Below are 22,848 nucleotides of genomic sequence, written 5' to 3'. Positions count from 1 at the left end.
AGAAATATCGAGTCCTGGACGCTCTCCTCCCCAGAACTGATCCATGAGAGAGGCGTATGAGATGATCACGTCTCGTGACAACATTCCATGTAAGATGTATACGTATATTTTTCCTTTAAATAAGTAAAATTCATCAGTCGGCAGTACGGATTCACTTAATGGGCGGGGCGTCAGCACACCTTAGAAACGTTCACCTGACGCGTTCGTTTCCCCTGTCCAGGTCTTCAGCTTCGCCAAGGTGTTAGAGTATTGGACATTACAGCCTGCTTCTTGAGGGAGGACCAATGGAGTTATGGAGTGAATTCCAAGAGTAATACAACACTGAGGTTTATGAAGATCATCAAGGGGTATTGCTTTACAATAAAGGATGATGCTGATAAGAAGGCTGGAACACAATTTACGGAGGCAACCCGCGGACAAACTCCCCCCCGAGGCGAACTAAGCAGCGGAGCGAAAACTGTTCCTGCATGTTTACAGACGACTCGCCCTAGTTGTCGTCCGTGCTCGAACCAGGGGCGCGGACACCGCCGGTGTGATCGGGGGATATACACACGTGAGATACAAAACGCGAAGCTCAAAGCAAAATCATAACGGGTGGAGGTCCTCAGTACGCAGAAGCGAAGGACGCCATTTTGGGGGCTCTCATTATCCAGGTGTAGTCTCCTAGTGGTGGGTGGGTGCGGCCATCTCCACCCACACGGAAGAAAACTGTAAACCATATCAACACAACCAGTCTACCTGGACCGTAGCTGACACACAGGTAAGAACAGTCTTACTGTACTGTTCTGGTCACTGACAGGTTCAGGGGACCACAGTAGCTTAGATAGAACTGCTAAAACGTAATTTTAGTTGTCACTCGCTATTGTTCTCCATTTGTGGTTGAGTGGGTACACCTGACTAAAATGTATATATATATATATATATATATATATATATATATATATATATATATATATATATATATATATATATATACCTGGATATTCTGGCTCTTAGGAAGACAAAGCTCAAGTGTAAAGGGGAAGAATGGCTTGAAAACGTCTTGGGAGTAAAGGGTTAGTGAGATGACAAGGGATAAGGAAGGAGTAGCACTACTTCTGAAGCAGGAGCAATGGGAATGTGTGAAATTGTAAGGAAGTGAAATGAAGACTGATTTGTGGAAAAATTAAAGTGGATGACGAATTATGGGTGATTATTGGTGCTTATGCACCTGGTCATGAGAAGAAAGATCATGAGAAGCAAGTACTTTGGGAGCAGCTGAGTGTGTTAGCAGTTTTGATGCATGAGACCGGGCTATAGTGATGGGTGATTTGAATTCAAAGGTGAGTAATGTGGCAGTTGAGGATATAGCTGGGGGGGGGGGGGGGTGGGGCTGGGGGTGTGGTACTCAGTATTACAAATGGAAATGGTCAACAGCTTGTGGAGTTGTGAGCTGAAAAGGAACTGGCGATTGGGAATACCTAGTTTAAAAAAGAGGGATATGCATACGTATACGTATGTGAGTAGGAGAAATGGTCAGAGAGCATTATCAAATTACGTGTTAAGTGATAGGCGTGTAAAAGAGAGGCTTTTAGATGCAAATGTGGTGGGAGGGGCAACTGATGGGATGTCTGATCACTGTCTTGTGGAGGCGAAGGTGAAGATTTGTTAATTTTTTTTTTTTTTTTTTTTTTTGCTTTGTCGCTGTCTCCCGCGTTTGCGAGGTAGCGCGAGGAAACAGACGAAAGAAATGGCCCAACCCACCCCCATACACATGTATATACATACGTCCACACACGCAAATATACATACCTACATAGCTTTCCATGGTTTACCCCAGACGCTTCACATGCCCTGATTCAATCCACTGACAGCACATCAACCCCGGTATACCACATCGCTCCAATTCACTCTATTCCTTGCCCTCCTTTCACCCTCCTGCATGTTCAGGCCCCGATCACACAAAATCTTTTTCACTCCATCTTCCCACCTCCAATTTGGTCTCCCTCTTCTCCTCGTTCCCTCCACCTCCGACACATATATCCACTTGGTCAATCTTTCCTCACTCATTCTCTCCATGTGCCCAAACCATTTCAAAACACCCTCTTCTGCTCTCTCAACCACGCTCTTTTTATTTCCACACATCTCTCTTACCCTTACGTTACTCACTCGATCAAACCACCTCACACCACACATTGTCCTCAAACATCTCATTTCCAGCACATCCATCCTCCTGCGCACAACTCTATCCATAGCCCACGCCTCGCAACCATACAACATTGTTGGAACCACTATTCCTTCAAACATACCCATTTTTGCTTTCCGAGATAATGTTCTCGACTTCCACACATTCTTCAAGGCTCCCAGAATTTTCGCCCCCTCCCCCACCCTATGATCCACTTCCGCTTCCATGGTTCCATCCGCTGCCAGATCCACTCCCAGATATCTAAAACACTTCACCTCCTCCAGTTTTTCTCCATTCAAACTCACCTCCCAATTGACTTGACCCTCAACCCTACTGTACCTAATAACCTTGCTCTTATTCACATTTACTCTTAACTTTCTTCTTTCACACACTTTACCAAACTCAGTCACCAGCTTCTGCAGTTTCTCACATGAATCAGCCACCAGCGCTGTATCATCAGCGAACAACAACTGACTCACTTCCCAAGCTCTCTCATCCCCAACAGACTTCATACTTGCCCCTCTTTCCAAAACTCTTGCATTCACCTCCCTAACAACCCCATCCATAAACAAATTAAACAACCATGGAGACATCACACACCCCTGCCGCAAACCTACATTCACTGAGAACCAATCACTTTCCTCTCTTCCTACACGTACACATGCCTTACATCCTCGATAAAAACTTTTCACTGCTTCTAACAACTTGCCTCCCACACCATATATTCTTAATACCTTCCACAGAGCATCTCTATCAACTCTATCATATGCCTTCTCCAGATCCATAAATGCTACATACAAATCCATTTGCTTTTCTAAGTATTTCTCACATACATTCTTCAAAGCAAACACCTGATCCACACATCCTCTACCACTTCTGAAACCACACTGCTCTTCCCCAATCTGATGCTCTGTACATGCCTTCACCCTCTCAATCAATACCCTCCCATATAATTTACCAGGAATACTCAACAAACTTATACCTCTGTAATTTGAGCACTCACTCTTATCCCCTTTGCCTTTGTACAATGGCACTATGCACGCATTCCGCCAATCCTCAGGCACCTCACCGTGAGTCATACATACATTAAATAACCTTACCAACCAGTCAACAATACAGTCACCCCCTTTTTTAATAAATTCCACTGCAATACCATCCAAACCTGCTGCCTTGCCGGCTTTCATCTTCCGCAAAGATTTTACTACCTCTTCTCTGTTTACCAAATCATTTTCCCTAACCCTCTCACTTTGCACACCACCTCGACCAAAACACCCTATATCTGCCACTCTATCATCAAACACATTCAACAAACCTTCAAAATACTCATTCCATCTCCTTCTCACATCACCACTACTTGTTATCACCTCCCCATTTACGCCCTTCACTGAAGTTCCCATCAGTTCCCAGTTCACAGATTTGTTAATATTTTATGAAAAGAGGAAGCAATGTCGGCGAGAAGGGGGTCTTGAAAGTAAGTAAGCCTGGAAGAGACTTAGGGAAGAAAGACTACGAGCGATTGAGTGTATAATGGCAAAAGGTGAGAGAAGGCATGGGAAAGGTGGGAGGTGGGCAGATTAAAAAGGGTAGTGAGTGGAGGGAGGGAGAAGTAAAATTGCTAGTGAAACAGAAAAGGGAGGCGTTTAAGAGGTGCCTACAACGAAGGAATGCAAATGACTGGGAAATGTATAGGAGAGAGCGGCGGGTCAAGAGTGCAAGGGTTGAGAAAGAGGGCAAATGAGAGCTGGGGTGAGTGAGTACCAATATGATTTAGAAAGAGTTAGATGTTTTGGAAGGAGGTTCATCATAAATGAAAAATAAGAGAACAAATAGGCACATATGTGATGGAAGCAAAAGGGGCAGGGAGAAGATGGAGTGAGTATATTGAGGACTGTTGAATTTGTTTAATGATAGAGTGGCAAATGCAAGGTGTTTGGATCGGGGCAGTACGCAAAGTGAGATTCATGGAGAGTGGATTGGTGAAGAGAGAACAGGTGGTGAAAGCCTTACGTATGATGAAATATGGCAAGGTGGAAGGAGTAGATTGTGCTGATGTTGAATTCAAGAGAAGAGGCGACTATTGTTGCTTGGTTAGTTAGCATTTTCAGTGTATTATGGACCATGGTGAAGAACCTTAGGATTGGCGGAAGGCACGTGTAGTACCATTATATAAGAACAAAGAGAATAAAGGTGCTTGTTCAAGCTAAAGAGGTATAAGTTTGTTGAGTGTACCTGGTAAGTTGCATGGGAGGAAAGTGACGGAGCGGGTGGAGACATCTACAGAGCGTCAGGCTGGGGAGGAACAGTGTGGTTTCAGAAGAGTTAAAGGATGTGTAGATCAGGTGTTCACTTTGAATATGTGTGAGAAATGCATAAAGAAGTAAATGGATTTGTAGGTGGCATTTATGGATCTGGATAAAGTATATGATGGAGATGTTTTCCTGTCGGAGGAAAGCTGAAAGAAGCAGTAAGAAGTTTTTCTCAAGGATGTAAAGTATATGTACGAGGATTACGAGAGGGAAGTGAATGGTTCCCAGTGAAGGTCGGTCTGCGGCAGGGATGTGTGATGTCACCATGTTTGTTTGATTTGCTTAAGAATGTGGTGGTGAGGGGAGGTAAGTGAGAGAGCCTTGAAGAGAGTGGCGAGTATGCAGTCTGTTAGGGATGAGAGTGTCTGGGAAGTGGGCCAGGTGTTGCTTGCTGATGATAAAGCACTAGGAGCAGATTTAAGTGCGACCGAAGAAGTTGGTGACTGAGTTTGGAAGGTGTGTGAAAGGAGGAAGTTGAGAGAAGACATGAATGAAAGCAAGGTAATTAGGTTTAACAGAGTTGAGACACAGTTTAGTTGGGGTGTGAGTTTGAATTGAGAAAACTTAGAGGAAGTGAAGTGATTCAGATACCTGGGAGTGGACATGGCAGCGAATGGAATCATGGAAGCGGAAGTGAGTCATAGGATGCATGACGGGGGACAAGGATTTTAGCAGCACTGAAGAATGTGCGGAAAGGGAGATCATTATCTGGGAGGGTAAAAATGTGTATGTTTGAAGGAATAGTAGTCCCAACATTATCATATGGATACGAGGCATGGGCTGTAGATAAGGCTTCGTGGAAAAAGGTGGGTGTCTTGAAAATGATATGTTTGAGGACAATATGTGGTGTTAGGTGGTTTGATCGAGTGAGTAATGAAAAGGTAAGAGATACAATGATCAAAAAATGCATGGTTGAGAGAAATGAAGGGGTGCTATATGGTTTGGACTTACGGCGAGAATGAGTGAGGAAAGGTTGACAAAGATCATATATGTGTCAGAGGTGGAACGAACAAGGAAGACCGGGAGACCAAATTGGAGATGGAATGATGGAGCGAAAAAGATTTTGAGTAGTCGGGGTCTGAACATGCAGGAGGGTGAAAGGCATGCACGGGATAGAGTGAATTGGAACAATGTGGTCTGAACCAGGGCATATAAAGCATACGGGGTAAACTATGAAAAGATGTGTGTGTGTGTGTGTGTGTGTGTGTGTGTGTGTGTGTGTGTGTGTGGCCTTTTTGTAGCTAGGGAGCTACGGTTTCGGTGCATTACACTTAGTAACAAGAGAATGGATGTGAGCGGATGCGGCTCTTCTCTGTCTGTTCTTGGCGCTACCTCACTAACGCGGGGAAACGTTATATCTTTATGAGGCTCTTTCCGATCGGAAACCATAGGTCATGAAGGGTTGTGGTGTGTGTGCGTCTATGCGCAAAGAGTGCATGGCCATTGAGTAGTTAGAGCTTGATGTCTTCCTTATGGGAGATATCTATAGGGGTCATAAAGGGTCTTGGGATGTGTGGAATCGGTGTTTGTAGTGTTGTAGTGATGGGTGATGTCCAAAGCGTAAGCGAAAGGGTGTGACTCTGTCTGGGGAGTATGGTTTCTGATTGGTGTGTGTGCGTGTGTGTGTGTGTGTGTGTGTGTGTGGTAGTGTTGAGACAGATTCGATAAAACGATTTTTTTTAGTGTTTGTCTGGTTATTTCATTGTGTATGAGCTTTGTCATTATTTTAATTTGTTGAGGATGGATTGATCTGTGAGTAGGTTGCTGAGGTGTGAGGTCGGGGTAAGCAAGTTATATCAACTTGGGGGCTGGTTCGAGGCCGTCCGACGAAATTAGTATTGATAAATATTGTAATGATGTTTGTGAATGTGTGTGTGTGTGTGTGTGTGTGTGTGTGTGTGTGTGTGTGTGTGTAATTGCCTACTTGTACGAGGAAGGAGGTTCACACTTGGGCCCAATCTCATGAACCTTTTCTAATGTCATGAATTTTCTGAAATCTCTGCATTGTTTCCCTATTCAAGCTGCATCATTCTTACACTGTGAAAGTAATTTTCACATTCATTGGTTTTTCTAACAATTCTCTTAATTTATTTCACGTTATTGCTAATGGAAGAGACAGGAGGTGTGTATGGATGGTACCTGAAGGGAAGGAGTGCGTGTGATTGGGAAGTATACAAGAAAAAGCGGCTGGTGGTGAAAAGAAAGGTACAAGGGCCGAAAAGACGATAAATGAAATGGGATGAGCGAGTATTGATGAATGTCAGGAAATATGCTCGAAATATTTTGATAGGAAGTGGCTAGTGTAAGGTGAATGAAAGAACAAATAGGAGCATCGGTCACGGGAGCAGAGGGAGAAGTGGGAACTAGGGAAGAGGAGGTAAAAAAAAAAAAAAAAAGAGCTGGAGTGATTATTTTGAAGGACTGCTGAATGGGCCATTGGTAGGATGGCAAAGATGGGTTCGTTTGGTTATAGTTGGTTGCACAGCAAGAGTCGTGGCGAATGGTGTGGTGAATAGAGAGCAATTGGAACATTGAATAATGGGTGGAAAGGAAATGTCTGAGGATAATATGTGGTGTAAAGTGGTTTGACTGATTAAAAAATAAAAGGATAAGAGAGACGTGTGATACGAAGAGTGTAGTTGAAAGAACCTGAAGAGGGTTTGTTGAAATGCTTTAGATATATGGAGAGAATGAGTGAGGAGAGGTTGACAAAGAGGATTTATGTGTCAGAGGTGTAGGGCACAAGAATGAGAAGACTAAATTAGAGAGATGGAGTGAAAATAGATTTTGAGTATCCAGGGTCTGAACATGCACGAGGGTGAAAGGCGTGCACGGGATAGAGAGAAGTGGAGCTAAGTGACATACAGGGGCCGACTTACTGTCAGTGGACTTAAAGGTATATAAAGCAATCGGGGGAAACGAAGGAAAGGTTTGTGGGGCCTGGTTGTGGATAAGGGGGTAATGATATTGGTGCGTTACACATAATCGGATGTAGCCATTCTTTATCTGTTCCTGGAGGTACTTTATAAAGAAAAAAAATGCTGAAAAAGCAAACGGCATTATGTAGTGCATGTAATAGTGATTTGGACACACACTGTTGCCTGTGCCGTTCCGGCTACCATAAAAGCGAGCTTAAGTTAATCACTTTTGTTCTTATCATCTTACAATTCATCCTACGTGGCCGCGATTAGGGTATATTTTTGCCTGTGCCTTGTCCGGGCAACTTTAACATATGCTTTCTCTGTTTCCATAAATGCCACACAGAATTTACACTTTCTCTGTAAATACAGCAAGCAATCAAGACAAAGATCTGGTGTACGTATCCTCTGCTCTGACACAACTTTACTCTCCAATTTACTGCTCTGCAACGTTATAAACAAGACTTATATCACAGTAATTCGAACATTAGGGAACTGTATCCTCCCCTTACCCCCTGGGTCATAAACATGTCCAACAGTCTTACTTGCCAGCGAACAACACTGTCACCGCATTTCACACTGTTGATGGATGAGTTTGTTTGTTAATCATAACACAGTTGTTACTGGTGGACGTGATGTTACCTGACAGTTGTTAGTGGTGGAAGTCGTCTGTGTCTAGCCGCTGGTGTTGGAAGTCTGTCACCTTCACGTCATAATGAGAGACACTTAAGCCGTCACGGGCCCCTGTACTTGGCCCAGCTGTTACGGACCCATGTTGTTGGCATTGTTGTATGAGACCACCTCTTATACCACTGGCCATATTGTTTCTTCCACACTGTGATATCTTGTTTATTTCTTCGCGTGTTTTGAGCAAGGTTATCTTACCCTACACCACGGGAGAACGAGTAGGATCAATTCTAGCATATGGCCTTGTTTCAGACGCCAGTAAGATGGGGCGACGTACCGTAGCACTGGCCATGTTTCGGACCATCTCGACCTTCTGCCTCGGCTTCGGCTTAGGCGTCGTCCTTCACCTGTTCGTCAACATGACGGTCAATCTCTCAAATCCTAACGACGTGATGGATACCAGGAGAACAGACTTTAAGGTAATTGTATTATCAGTGATGATTTATAGGATATGTTTTTATCTTTTGCAAATTGGTCGAGAAGAAGAACGGAGAACGTCACCATAACATTTGCTTGACGACCCATCCGGTACTTGATGATAATCACATTGTTTATCCAACTCAGAGTGAAAGTTTCCCATATATATATATATATATATATATATATATATATATATATATATATATATATATATATATATATATACATTACTTTCCCTGGGGATAGGGGACAAAGAATACTTCCCACGTATTCCCTGCGTGTCGTAAAAGGCGACTAAAAGGGGAGGGAGCGGGGGGCTGGAAATCCTCCCCTCTCGTTTATATTTTAATTTTCCAAAAGAAGGAACAGAGAATTGGGCCAGGTGAGGGTATTCCCTCAAAGGCCCAGTCCTCTGTTCTTAACGCTACCTCGCTAATGCGGGAAATGGCGAACAGTTTGAAAGAATATATATATATATATATATATATATATATATATATATATATATATATATATATATATATATATATATATATATATAATATAATATAATATACTTGATCGCCGTTTCCCGCGTCAGCGAGGTAGCGCCAGGAAACAGACGAAGAATGGTCTATCCACTCACATACATTTATATATACATTAACGCACATACACTCACATATACGTACATATACATACACATATACGGACATGTGCATATATACATATGCATATATTCATACTTGCTTGCCTTCTACCCATTCCCGGTGCTTCCCGCCTCACAGGAAACAGTATCCCTGACCCCCGCTTCAGCGAGGTAGCGCCAGGAAAACAGACAACAAAGGCCACATCATCCACACTCAGTCTCTAGCTGTCATGTGTAATGCACTGAAACCACAGCTCCTTATCCACATCCAGGTCCCACAAAACTTTCCATGGTTTACCCCAGGCGCTTCACATGCCCTGGTTCAGTCCATTGACAGCACGTCGACCCCGGTATACCACATCGTTCCAATTCATTCTATTCCTTGATATATCAACTAACTGTCATATTTCTTCCTTGTATCTGCTCTGATATGATTACTGCACGAAAGTGCACTTGGGAACTTATCGTGTTTCATTTTCCCCGTGGATTCACAGAAGTGAGTCACAGGGTGGGGGAGGGGGCGAAAGTTCTGGGAGCGTTGAAAAATGTGTGGAAGGCGAGAACAGTATCTCAGAGAGCAAAAATGGGTATGTTTGAAGGAATAGTGGTTCCAACAATGTTATATGGTTGAGAGGCGTGGGCTACAAATAGAGTTGTGCGGAGGAGGGTGGATTTGTTGGAAATGAGATGTTTGAGGACAATATGTGGTGTGCGGTGGTTTGATCGAGTAAGTAATGAGAGGGTAAGAGAGATGTGTGGTAATAAAAAGAGCGTGGTTGAGAGAGCAGAAGAGGGTGTATTGAAATGGTTTGGGCACATGGAGAGAATGAGTGAGGAAAGATTGACAAAGACGATATATGTGTCAGAGGTAGAGGGAACGAGGAGAAGTGGGAGACCAAATTGGAGGGAGAGGGATGGAGTGAAAAAGATTTAGAGCGATCGGGGCCTGAACATGCTGGAGGGTGAAAGGCGTGCAAGAAATAGAGTGAATTGGATCGATGTGGTATACCGGGGTTGACGTGCTGTCAGTGGATTCAACCAGGGCATGTGAAGCGTCTGGGGTAAACCATGGAAAGTGTTGTGGGTCCTGGATGTGGAAAGGGAGCTGTGGTTTCGGTGCATTATGCATGACAGCTAGAGACTGTGAACGAATGTGGCCTTTGTTGTCTTTTCCTAGCGCTACCTCACTAACGCAGGAGACAACGACAAAGTATCATAAATAAATGAATATATATATATATATATATATATATATATATATATATATATATATATATATATATATATATATATATATACACACACACACACACGAATATAGTGCACTCTCACAGAACACATAATGTCCACCTTGACAGCTCATACACAACGCTTAGCGGTTCAAATCTTGTCAAATATAGTATTATATGATATATATATATATATATATATATATTAGTGACAGATTATTAGCATTATATGATATAGAAAATAATGACCGCTTGTTAGCATTATGTGATAGACATATTGGCATTACAAGATATACGTATTGTTGACAGCTTGTTGTATATGTACGTGATACGAGAGTGTGTTTGTCTGTGTTTGTGTGTATGTGATGCAGGTTCAGGCGAGAGTGTGGCCAGAGTGGACGGGTGAGGAGGAGGAAGAGGAGGAGGAGGAGCGGCGATCGTCATGGCCAGTCACCTCATACCAGGACCTCCAGCATCCCCTCCCACTCACAGGTGAGGATCCTCCACACACCAACCTCGAGTATGTAGTGGGACAGAGGGAGGCTCTCTGTCTGGGGGAGGTGAGGGGGTTTTATGTGGGGAGGTGAGGCCTTCTATCTGGGGTCGGTGAGGCCTTCTATCTGGGGTCGGTGAGGGCTTTCTATCTGAGGGAGGTGAGGAACTAACCTGGGGGAGGTGAGGAACTAACCAGGGGGAGGTGAGGAACTAACCTGGGGGAGGTGAGGAACTAACCTGGGGGAGGTGAGGAACTAACCTGGGGGAGGTGAGGAACTAACCTGGGGGAGGTGAGGAACTAACCTGGGGGAGGTGAAGAGCTACTCTGGGGGAGGTGAAGAGCTACTCTGGGGGAGGTGAAGAACTAACCTGGGGGAGGTGAGGAACTAACCTGGGGGAGGTGAGGAACTAACCTGGGGGAGGTGAGGGCTTTATCTTGTGAGGTGAGGAATGTATTTGGGAAAGTAAGGGATGAAGTAAGGACTTTCATCTGGAGAAGGAAGAAAGGATTTCATCTGGGGAAGTGAAGACATTTATCTAGGGAAAGTGAGGGCTTTATCCGGGGTGGTGAGATGTTTATCTCGGGAAGTTAGGACTTTTATATGGGGATGTGAGGGGTTTATCTGGGGGTAGTGGGATTTCTTTTCTTTATATAGGGTGTGTCTTTTGTCTTAGACCAATGTTCGAGAATGGTGCTTGTGAGGTATGTTCATAGGGTTACGTGAGGTATACAAATTGGTGAAGGTGAAGCATGTTCACAGGGTTACGTGAAGTATATTCATTGGTGAAGGTGAAGCATGTTCACTTGGGTACGTGAGATATATTTATTGATGAAGGTGAAGCATGTTCGCTAGGGAAGGTAAGGCGTGTTTACTGGTGAAGGTGAGGTATGTTTACTCGGAAAGGTAAAGGAAATATACTGGTGAAGGTGAATTATATTCACTGGAGGTGGTGTGGTATGTTCAGGGGAGAAGTGAAGCCTGTTCGCTTAGGAAGGTGAGGTATATTCCCTCGGGAAGGTGAGATATTTTTACAAGAATGGTAAACATTTTCACTGGAGAAGGTGACACATGTTTACTGGAGTAGGTGCGACATTTTCATTATGGAACATGATGTTTCTATAAACAGGAGAGGCAAGTTCACTGGGGAAGATGAAGCTTGATCCTTTCTTAAGGTGAATATGATCACTAGGGAAAGTGAACATTGTTTGAAAGGGAAGATGATGCCTGTTCAATAGTGAAGTTAAGGCATGTTCATTATGGCTTTATCACTGGGGAAAATGAGGCATGTTCTGTAAGGATGGTGAGCTCTATTCCCTAAGGAAAGTGGTTCATGTTCATTTAGGAAAATGAGGCATAGTCACTTGGGGAGACTCATCATCATTACTACTGAAGCACACGTAGTAAAGTCATATTTGGGTGGTCATCGACAGGGGCGCCCCGAATCCTGTGCTATGTGCTGACGGGCCCTACCACCCACCACACTACCCGCCACGTCAGGGACACCTGGGGACAACGCTGCGACCGGATCCTCTTCTTCAGGTAAGCATTAGCTTGCTGATGAGTACCCCTTCTTCAGGTAAGGTCTGGCTCGCTGACGAGGACCTCCTTCTTCAGGTAAACACTGGCTCGTTAAGAAGATCCCCTTTTTCAGGTAAGTTCTGATTCGCTGACGAGGACCTCCTTCTTCAGGTAAGCTCTGGCTTGCTGACGAGGACCTCCTTCTTCAGCTAAGCTCTGGTTCGCTGACGAGGACCTCCTTCTTCAGGTAAACACTGGCTCGTTAAGAAGATCCCCTTCTTCAGGTAAGCTCTGGTTCGCTGACGAGGACCTCCTTCTTCAGGTAAACACTGGCTCGTTAAGAAGATCCCCTTCTTCAGGTAAGCTCTGGCTTGCTGACGAGGGCCCCTTCTTCAGGTAAGCTCTGGCTTGCTGACGAGGGCCCCTTCTTCAGGTAAACACTGGCTCGCTAACAAGATAACCCCCTTCATGTAAGCTCTTGGTCACTAGCGAGGACCCCTTCCTCAGGTGAATACTGGCTCGCTAACAAGATCCCCTTCTTCAGGCAAGCTCTTGGTCGCTAACGAAATCCCCTTCTTCAGGTAGGTATTGGCTCATTCATAAACGACACACCAGAGTAAGGTGCCCTTAGTGCCACCTGAAGGGCAGTTCTTGTAGTGAGAGAAGGCCGGGTATTGGTGTATCACGTGTTAGTAACACCTTCGACGTAATGGTAGCAATGAGAAGCCACTCAGACTTAGGGCAAGACTGATAGTTCAAATTTCATTTATATCAAAACATTTTTGTGAGAGCCATTAAGAAGCAGAACATAAGATGGGACATCCGGGTGTTCTGAGGTCCACTGAACGTAGCTACTGATGACGTGACTGACAATATTACTTCCGTTTTCATGTTTGATCTTTCCATTTTTTTCTCACAAGAAGAAAAGAAAACGGGGGACGTGCAGCCCGCTCATGCATAACAACCCTATCTCACTGGAGGATTTTGTCCACAGAGCCTGAGATGATGATCATGAGCAGTAACATATACGTTATCTATTATTGTCTCTGATACATTGACCTTTGACCTCTCAAGATGGCTGAAAGAGGTGTTCATAGATAAGTCACTAGTTTTACGTGGATTGTCTGAAGTGTAATGATTGTTAGTCAAACTTTGACAGAGATTTGGTCAGTTATAAAGACGGTAAGTTTAAAGTCGACCTTTGACCTCAAAAAGATAGTCAGATAAGGTCATATATGATACCTACTTAGTGTAAGATAAATAAAACACATTTTATTTGCCATGTTCAATGAACAGTGACTGAAAAATTGACGAAATGATGATAAAAAGATAAAGTGGACAATAACATCACAAATATATCCTCTGCGTTGTATATGGCTTGTGGAGAGGGATGTGTATACAGCCTTTCGTCGTATTGGATTAAGCACAACAGGAACAGTTGACCAATATATAAATCTTTGTGTAGTTTGATCTTTGTTTCAAGAATATCCCTTAAGAAGTCTTAAGATATAAATGAAAAGATCGTTTAAGGTCGTGTTTGTTCATGTGATGCTAAAAGTGCCCTCAACAAAGTCAGGCATTGATACACCTGTGCTTTAGATTTTGAGAATGTCACTTGTCGTGCTTTAGATTTTGAGAATGTTACTTGTCGTGCTTTATATTTTGAGATTGTCACTTGTCGTGCTTTAGATTTTGAAGTATAGGATGTCAGAATGTCACTTGCCATGCTTTAGATTTTGAAGTACAGGGTGTCACTTGTTGTGCTTTAGATTTTGAAGTACAGGATGTCAGGATGTAATTTGCCATGCTTTAGATTTTGAAGTACAGGCTGTCAGGATGTAATTTGCCATGCTTTAGATTTTGAAGTACAGGATGTCACTTGTCGTGCTTTAGACTTTGAAGTACAGGATGCCACTTGTTGTGCTTTAGATTTTGAAGTACAGGATGTCAGAATGTCACTTGCCATGCTTTAGATTTTGAAGTACAGGATGTCACTTGTCATGCTTTAGATTTTGAAGTACAGGATGTCACTTGCCATGCTTTAGATTTTGAAGTACAGGATGTCAGAATGTCACTTGCCATGCTTTAGATTTTGAAGTACAGGATGTCACTTGTGCATTAGATTTTGAAGTACAGGATGTCACTTGTGCTTTAGATTTTGAAGTACAGGATGTCACTTGTCATGCTTTAGATTTTGAAGTACAGGATGTCAGGATGTCACTTGTCATGCTTTAGAATTTGAAGTACAGGATGTCACTTGTTGTGCTTTAGATTTTGAAGTACAGGATGTCAGGATGTCACTTGTCATGCTTTAGAATTTGAAGTACAGGATGTCACTTGTCATGCTTTAGATTTTGAAGTACAGGATGTCAGGATGTCACTTGTCATGCTTTAGAATTTGAAGTACAGGATGTCACTTGTCATGCTTTAGAATTTGAAGTACAGGATGTCACTTGTTGTGCTTTAGATTTTGAAGTACAGGATGTCACTTGTCATGCTTTGGATTTTGAAGTACAGGATGTCACTTGTCGTGCTTTAGATTTTGAGGTACAGGAAAGAGTTTAGATATATTTTCCAGGGCGTCGTGATGTTTTGGTATATATTTGCAGGTTTGGAAAGTTATAGGAAGAAGTTGGAGGGTGAAGTGACTTTCCTGAATATGATTACCACACATTTATGGTCTTATCATCTGCTCTCTGTTATGCTAAAAACTTTCTCGTGTTCGTATGTAAAATGTACATCAGTATCTGGCATTTGTTAGAAAGTGGGGATATGATATAATTCAAATTATACCCACAATAGTCAAAGAAAAATCAGAAAAATCCAGGCAGTTCCAAAACTCACATACCAAAAGATCGTAATTACACTTGAATGATATAATCATGGGATTATATATGAATTATATTTGCGTTTCCTTCTTCTGTTTCCCATGTATGTATGTATATACATGTGTATGGGGGGGGGGGTTGGGCCATTTCTTTCGTCTGTTTCCTTGCGCTACCTCGCAAACGCGGGAGACAGCGACAAAGTATAAAAAAAAAAAAAAAAAAAAAAAATTGCGTTTCCATGTGTGGCGAGGTGGCGATGGGAATGAATAAAGGCAGACAGTGTGAATTGTGTGTATGGGTATATATGTATGTGTCTGTGTGTGTACATATATGTGTACATTGAGATGTATAGGTATGTATATTTGCGTGTGTGGACGTGTATGTATATACATGTGTATGGGGGCGGGTTGGGCCATTTCTTTCGTCTGTTTCCTTGCGCTACCTCGCAAACGCGGGAGACAGCGACAAAGCAAAATAAGAAAAAAATAAAAAAATATATTTGCGTTTCATGTAACGTCTCGTTGACGTATGTGTGTCTCGTACCCTACACGTCCTCGTGTTGTCTCGTCCACACAGCACGCAGGAGGACGAGGACCTCCGGCCTCAGGTGGTGGACGTCCCTGAAGGTTATGGATACCTGTGGGCCAAGACCAAGGCTGCCTTGACCCACCTACATCATCACTACCCTCACTACCACTGGTACCTCAAAGCTGACGACGATACCTTCGTCATCGTCGAAAACCTTCGCTACTTCCTCAGGAACCTCGACCCGGACGACCCCGTCTACTACGGCGTCAAGTTCCGCCAGCACGTCAAGCAGGTGAGTCAGGTGGTGTGCAGCTGGTGAGTCAGGTGGTGTGCAGCTGGTGACTCAGGTGGCGTCCAGCTGGTGAGTCAGGTGGCGTCCAGCTGGTGAGTCAGGTGGCGTCCAGCTGGTGAGTCAGATGGTGTGCAGCTGGTGAGTCAGGTGGTGTGCAGCTGGTGACTCAGGTGGCGTCCAGCTGGTGAGTCAGGTGGCGTCCAGCTGGTGAGTCAGGTGGCGTCCAGCTGGTGAGTCAGATGGTGTGGAGCTGGTGAGTCAGGTGGCGTCCAGCTGGTGAGTCAGGTGGCGTCCAGCTGGTGAGTCAGGTGGTGTGCAGCTGGTGAGTCAGGTGGTGTGCAGCTGGTGACTCAGGTGGCGTCCAGCAGGTGAGTCAGGTGGCGTCCAGTTGGTGAGTCAGGTGGCGTCCAGCTGGTGAGTCAGGTGGTGTGCAGCTGGTGAGTCAGGTGGTGTGGAGCTGGTGAGTCAGGTGGCGTCCAGCTGGTGAGTCAGGTGGCGTCCAGCTGGTGAGTCAGGTGGTGTGCAGCTGGTGAGTCAGGTGGTGTGCAGCTGGTGACTCAGGTGGCGTCCAGCAGGTGAGTCAGGTGGCGTCCAGTTGGTGAGTCAGGTGGCGTCCAGCTGGTGAGTCAGGTGGTGTGCAGCTGGTGAGTCAGGTGGCGTCCAGTTGGTGAGTCAGGTGGTGTCCAGCTGGTGAGCCAGGTGGCGTCCAGTTGGTGAATTAGGTGGCGTTCAGCTTGCAGGAGACGTAAACCAGCTGTTTCCCACCTGTGCCGTAGGTCCAATATGGTTTACGGTTCATATTATACATAATGTATGTAAACATCTGTGCCCTTATATCCTTCTTAAACCAAGACTCTTGAAACGATGCATAACTGGTCGTTAAATGACTTATCAATAAAGCATCTCCTCTTGAAGAGTGAACTTTGACCTCTATATGTCTCTCCTCGCGGGTAGTAATGATAACAACCTTTGACCTGGCCGTGTATGAATGACCCGTGTCTCCCACAGGGGTACATGTCTGGTGGCGGAGGGTACGTGTTGAGCCGCGAAGCGCTGAGGAGGTTCGTGACCCAAGCCTTGCGTCTGCAAGACCAAGGCAGTTGCCCCACCAGGACCAGTACAGGCGCAGAAGACCTTCACCTCGGTCAGTTTGTGTTCTCTTAGCCTCCCTGACACTGATCTCTGACGACCTTAAGATGGGTCCCTGCCCAACTATACATTCTGACGTTACTATCGTAAGATGGGTCACTACCCAACTATACATTCTGATGTTACTATCGTAAGATGGGTCACTACCCAACTATACATTCTGATGTTACTATCGTAAGATGGGTCACTACCCAACTATACATTCTGATGTTACTATCATAAGATGGGTCACTGCCCAACTATACATTCTGACGTTACTATCATATACTGGGTCAATGCCCACTATTCATTGACGTAACTACTATAAACTGGGTCACTTTCCACCATACATTGACGTTACTATCATAAACTGGGTACCTGCCCACCACACACCCTTACGTGACTACCAAAGTCCTTTTGGTTTTTCAAGAAAAGAGAAAGATGTGTCTAATTCTGCTGGCAGACTGAATGAAGAGTGACAGTTAGAATACTAATAATATTTCGAGGGAAATTTTCAGGATATTTACGACCAACGAAGCAGTTTTTTTGTGAGTGTAGCTCTTCACTGACAACAAATGTTGGCAGGTGGTAGTGACTTTGTAGGCAAAACTGTCTACTGGCGACAGATGTTGGCAGGTGGTGGTGGTACGCTACTGTCTACTGACAACATAGGCTGGCTGGTGGCAGGGTACTTGCAACCATGGCTGTCCACAGACAAGACAAGAGAGGTCAAACGTGGCTCACATCATTGCAGGGATGGGTATGTTGTGGACACACACACACACACACACACACACACACACACACACACACACACACACACACAGAGTGGTATTCAACTCTGTGCCACAAAGATCCAGGACGATCGTCACGCTATGTATCGATGTTTGATGCCTTATCCCCGTCGCTGGTGTGTCCAGGTCACAGACCGAATCAGGAGGACCTGCATGAACTAATCTAGCATCAGGTATTCCGCTGTGTTGCCCCTGGTCATACATACATCATGCTGGCTTTGATAGACCATCATACATACATCTTGCTGGCTTTGATAGACCATCATACATACATCTTGCTGGCTTTGATAGACCATCATACATACATCTTGCTGGCTTTGATAGACCATCATACATACATCTTGCTGGCTTTGATAGACCATCATACATACATCTTGCTGGCTTTGATAGACCATCATACATACATCTTGCTGGCTTTGATAGACCATCATACATACATCTTGCTGGCTTTGATAGACCATCATACATACATCTTGCTGGCTTTGATAGACCATCATACATACATCTTGCTGGCTTTGATAGACCATCATACATACATCTTGCTGGCTTTGATAGACCATCATACATACATCTTGCTGGCTTTGATAGACCATCATACATACATCTTGCTGGCTTTGATAGACCATCATACATACATCTTGCTGGCTTTGATAGACCATCATACATACATCTTGCTGGCTTTGATAGACCATCATACATACATCTTGCTGGCTTTGATAGACCATCATACATACATCTTGCTGGCTTTGATAGACCATCATACATACATCTTGCTGGCTTTGATGGACCATCATACATACATCATGCTGGCTTTGATAGACCATCATACATACATCTTGCTGGCTTTGATAGACCATCATTAGAGTTAAGGAAACTTGAGTGAAATATGACTCTTGTAAGCACCGAGTCCAGAGGCAGCCGGTGATTGTTCTGAGTGCTCTGTGTTACGTGTCTACAGCTTTGTTGCATTTGCTTTTGACAGGTTGGAGGACCAAGCAGGTGAGGCGTAGTTTAGATGAATTTCTATTAACCATTAGAGTCCAGAGTTTAAGATTGTTACAGTATAATGAGGATAGGAATATCTGTTTCCACAGGTCGGTGTCTGGAGAGTGTTGGAGTGAAGGCTGGTGACAGCCTGGATGAGATTGGAAAACCCAGGTTCTTCTCTCATAACCCCATGTCGCTCTTCTACAAGCTGCCGCTCATCAATAGACTCCACTGGTACTGGAGTTACATCTGGCACAAACACGGTGTGGTGAGTGTTGGCTGCTGCTGGTCAGTGTTGTGTAGTGGTGGTGGTGGTGTTACGATTGTGGTGGTGTGGTTGGGGTGTTGTTGCTGCTGTTTTGATAGTGTATTGGTGATAGTGTTGTGCGGTCAAGTGTCATATGTGGTAAACGACATGTTTGTACAGTACGGGGAGGGAGTTCAGCAGTAGTAGGACCCCATTCTCTAAACATCCTTTGATATGTCTAATATCATACGACTTTTCAAACTTTTGTGTGATGTCAGTGTTCACAGTTTTATCATTCAGCTTATTTCGTTTATTCAGTGATAATTGTGTTATGAAATAACGTCTTTGCTTCCTTTCTAACAAGAGTCTTGCTTGATTTCATGATATGGCCTCGGGTTGTTCTGTTTTGGCATGTTGCAAAGAACTCTTCACTGATGACATCATCATGTCTAGTTCTAAAACTTAAAGCTTTTGATTAAGTCATATTTCAATCTTTTCATCCTGATGGTGAATAAGTGTTTGACTCGCAGCCATTTCCTGTAATTCAACTTTCTTAAGTCTGGTAGCATATCCGTTCTCCTCCAATTGACCTTCTCTATTAGCTCTATTTTCGTTTTTAAGCGCGGTTACCAAATTCAAAAAGCATATTTTAGTTTTGGATCTTTCCTTTCCTTATCTATGTCCTTGAATCCAATTCTAGTATCTTCCAACAGCTAGTTTGCCTCTTTTACAGTTGATGGCGATGGATACGGTGCATTTGTCTACGCGCAAGTCAAGGTCACACACAATTTCCTGCAGCTTATTTCCTTTTTTGATAATATTCATATTGTGGCATTCTTTCACAGTATCCCAACCTCAATACATTTGCATTGGAGTTTGTCTAGGTTCCCTGGTAGCATCATCCTTAAACATGAGAGCAATCCTTCTGTTAAGTCTTTTACATAGACCAGGAGGAGCGATGGTCCCAGCACTGGACCCTGTGGCACTCCACTGGTAACATCCAACCTATCTTGAGAAAACTCCATTGAAATATGTTGCTGTGTTCCCTTCCACTAAGGTAATTTCTATCCATCGAAGAAACCTCCAACTTATGCTCGACCGAAATTCTAGCTTCTTAACCAGCCTCCTATATGGCACAGTGTCAAATGCTTTCCGGCAGTCCAATTACAGCCTCTCCCTCATGATGTCAGCCCTCCCTCTCATGATATCAGCCCTCTCCCACATGATGTCAGCCCTCCCTCTCATGATGTCAGCCCTCCCTCTCATGATATCAGCCCTCTCCCACATGATGTCAGCCTCTCCCTCATGATGTCAGCCCTCTCTCTTCATGATATCAGCCCTCTCCTACATGATGCCAGCCTCTCCCTCATGATGTCAGCACTCTCCTCCATGATGTCAACTCTCCCTCATGATGTCAGCCTCCTTCTCATGATGTCACCCTCATCCGCCAGGGTCCGGACTGCTGCAGTCGCCACCTCATATCCTTCCACAAGGTGGATCCACGGATGATGTGGACGCTGGAGACTCTGCTGTACCGCATCCACATCCACCGAGACCTCCAGCCTCCACATCTCAACACCTCCACCTCCCCAGTAACTCCATCGCCCGCCTCAAGCTCCACTCCTTACCCGGCCTCACGTCCCTCTCCTCCTCCGGAGTGACTTAAGGAGGACCTCGGGGTTACAACGTCGAAGTCACCATCCAAGTCTTGAGTCTGCAGTTCGATCTCATCCTCTTCTACCGCGGGCAGACGCTAACAGGACTGAGAGGTGACCACAAGCGATGATGTGCTTGTGTGGTGACGGGGGAAATGGTACACAACTTGTGTCTTTGCCATAGTCTGCCTGAACACGTACTGTCTCGTTTGATGTATGTGTCAAAGTTGTTAGCATTACAGTGATTGTGACGCTAGAACTTGTAGTCTGAGTGACTGTCCTCTCGCGTTTATCAAGTCAAATGTTCGTCCATTTTCCTCGTCGTAAGGGGGTGGGTGAAACCATAGATATAAAGGGTTGGAATACAAGAGGCTTTCATTTACTGAGATCTGAACATGCAGGAGGGTGAGAGGCGTGCGTGGGATGAATTGAATTGGGTAGATATGGTATACAGGGGGCGACGTGCTCTTAGTGGGCTAAATGTGGGCAGATGGAGTGGTTAGGGGGGTAACTACGGAAAGATCTGTGGGACTTGGCTGTGAATGGAGGACTGTGGTTTCGGTGCATTGTATATGACAGCTACAGAGAGATATGAGCATAATGAGGCCGTCCTTCGTCTGTTCCTGACGCTATCTAGTTGCATCGGAAACGGTGAACTACTGTGAAATAAAAAGAAAAGAATCCATACATTAATGCATAGATACATACATATGCGCGTTACCGGACTCCGCCTACTCTTATAAAGTGACCTGCGGCGAACTGTATCACCGGCTGTTGATGTAAGGGAATACACTCTCTTCCAGAAGCTTTTCACTCCAAAGGAGTTCCACATTTCCCTGCCACGGGATGTAGCGCAGCATTGAAGCTGCCGGAGTAACTTCAGAGGAAGGGGTCCAGGAATTAGATGATCATGATGATATATATATATAAAATATATATATATATATATATATATATATATATATATATATATATATATATATATATATATATATATATATATATATATATATATATATGCTACTAAGCAAGAGGAAAATTAAACACCTGTATTTCCCTTGACGATGTATTATCATACGAAACTGCATTTGAGACTTAACTTGTTTCATCTTTTCTCCTGGTTACCAGCAATTACCAGAATTCGCGCATCACTGTGACCTATTGCAATATATATATATATATATATATATATATATATATATATTATATTATATATATAATATATATATATATATATATATAAATGCATATGTGTGTATGTGACTATATTTGTTCTGTTCGTCTGTATGAAAGTAATGGTTATCATGCAGGTAATCTTAAGTCTGTAAACAAGTCCAATTATGTGGGCATTATTAGAAATAAAGTGTTTTTACATATGAACTTAAGAACCATAATTCCCTTTCGATCGCAACAAATATAAGTGTATATTGATTATAGTAGTGAGCGAGAGGCGTCTTCTTATTCTCACTGAAGGATTGGCCGTCAACAAAGAGATATGATCAATGGTCAAGCCTCAGGATGGTTGGAAGTAAGAAGTGGGGTGCCACAGGGATTAGTCATGGGACCGGTTCTTTTTCTCATAGTTACATTAATGATATTGGAAATGGACTGTATCGTAATCGTAGTTTGCATATGGTACGAAGCTGGGGAAATAAATCTATAAATGAAATTGATTGCCTACACGTACGAACTGACCAAGACAAATTGATGGATTGGACTCATAAGTGGTAAATGATGTTCAATATCGATATCTACGAAGTTTGACATGTATATATTTGTAATAAAAACAAGAGCGTTTGTTAAAGTATAAATTCTGTAAAGGCCCAAAAGGTCAATGAGGAAAAAGAGGCATGTGTGATAATCACTGTTGACTTAAAGTCAAGTTACTAGTGCACAAAAAGTGGAAAAAGGGCGAAGGAAACTAAGCTTCATAGGTAGGGCTTACGAATAGAAGGTTAAATTCATCTTCACTTTGTACACTTCACTAGTGTGTCCTCACCACTTTGTACACTTCATTAGTGT

At 43.8% G+C, this 22,848-nt stretch overlaps 1 protein-coding gene across 1 annotated transcript; it reads left to right on the top strand.

The window, feature by feature from the left end:
* The first annotated feature begins 427 nt into the window (after positions 1–427).
* On the top strand, positions 428–21,752 carry LOC139764407 (glycoprotein-N-acetylgalactosamine 3-beta-galactosyltransferase 1-like). The gene is made up of 8 exons (XM_071690967.1): positions 428–760; positions 8,328–8,494; positions 10,724–10,844; positions 12,280–12,388; positions 15,772–16,015; positions 17,024–17,159; positions 19,032–19,192; positions 20,623–21,752. The coding sequence occupies exons 2-8, from the start codon at positions 8,339–8,341 to the stop codon at positions 20,830–20,832; spliced, it is 1,137 nt and encodes a 378-aa protein (XP_071547068.1). The 5' UTR covers positions 428–760; positions 8,328–8,338; the 3' UTR covers positions 20,833–21,752.
* The last annotated feature ends 1,096 nt before the right edge of the window (positions 21,753–22,848 follow it).

Source organism: Panulirus ornatus, chromosome 49, assembly GCF_036320965.1.
Source record: "Panulirus ornatus isolate Po-2019 chromosome 49, ASM3632096v1, whole genome shotgun sequence".
Taxonomy (NCBI): Eukaryota; Metazoa; Arthropoda; class Malacostraca; order Decapoda; family Palinuridae; genus Panulirus; species Panulirus ornatus.
Note: the sequence above shows the minus strand (reverse complement) of the source record. Positions and strands in the feature narration are given on the sequence as shown.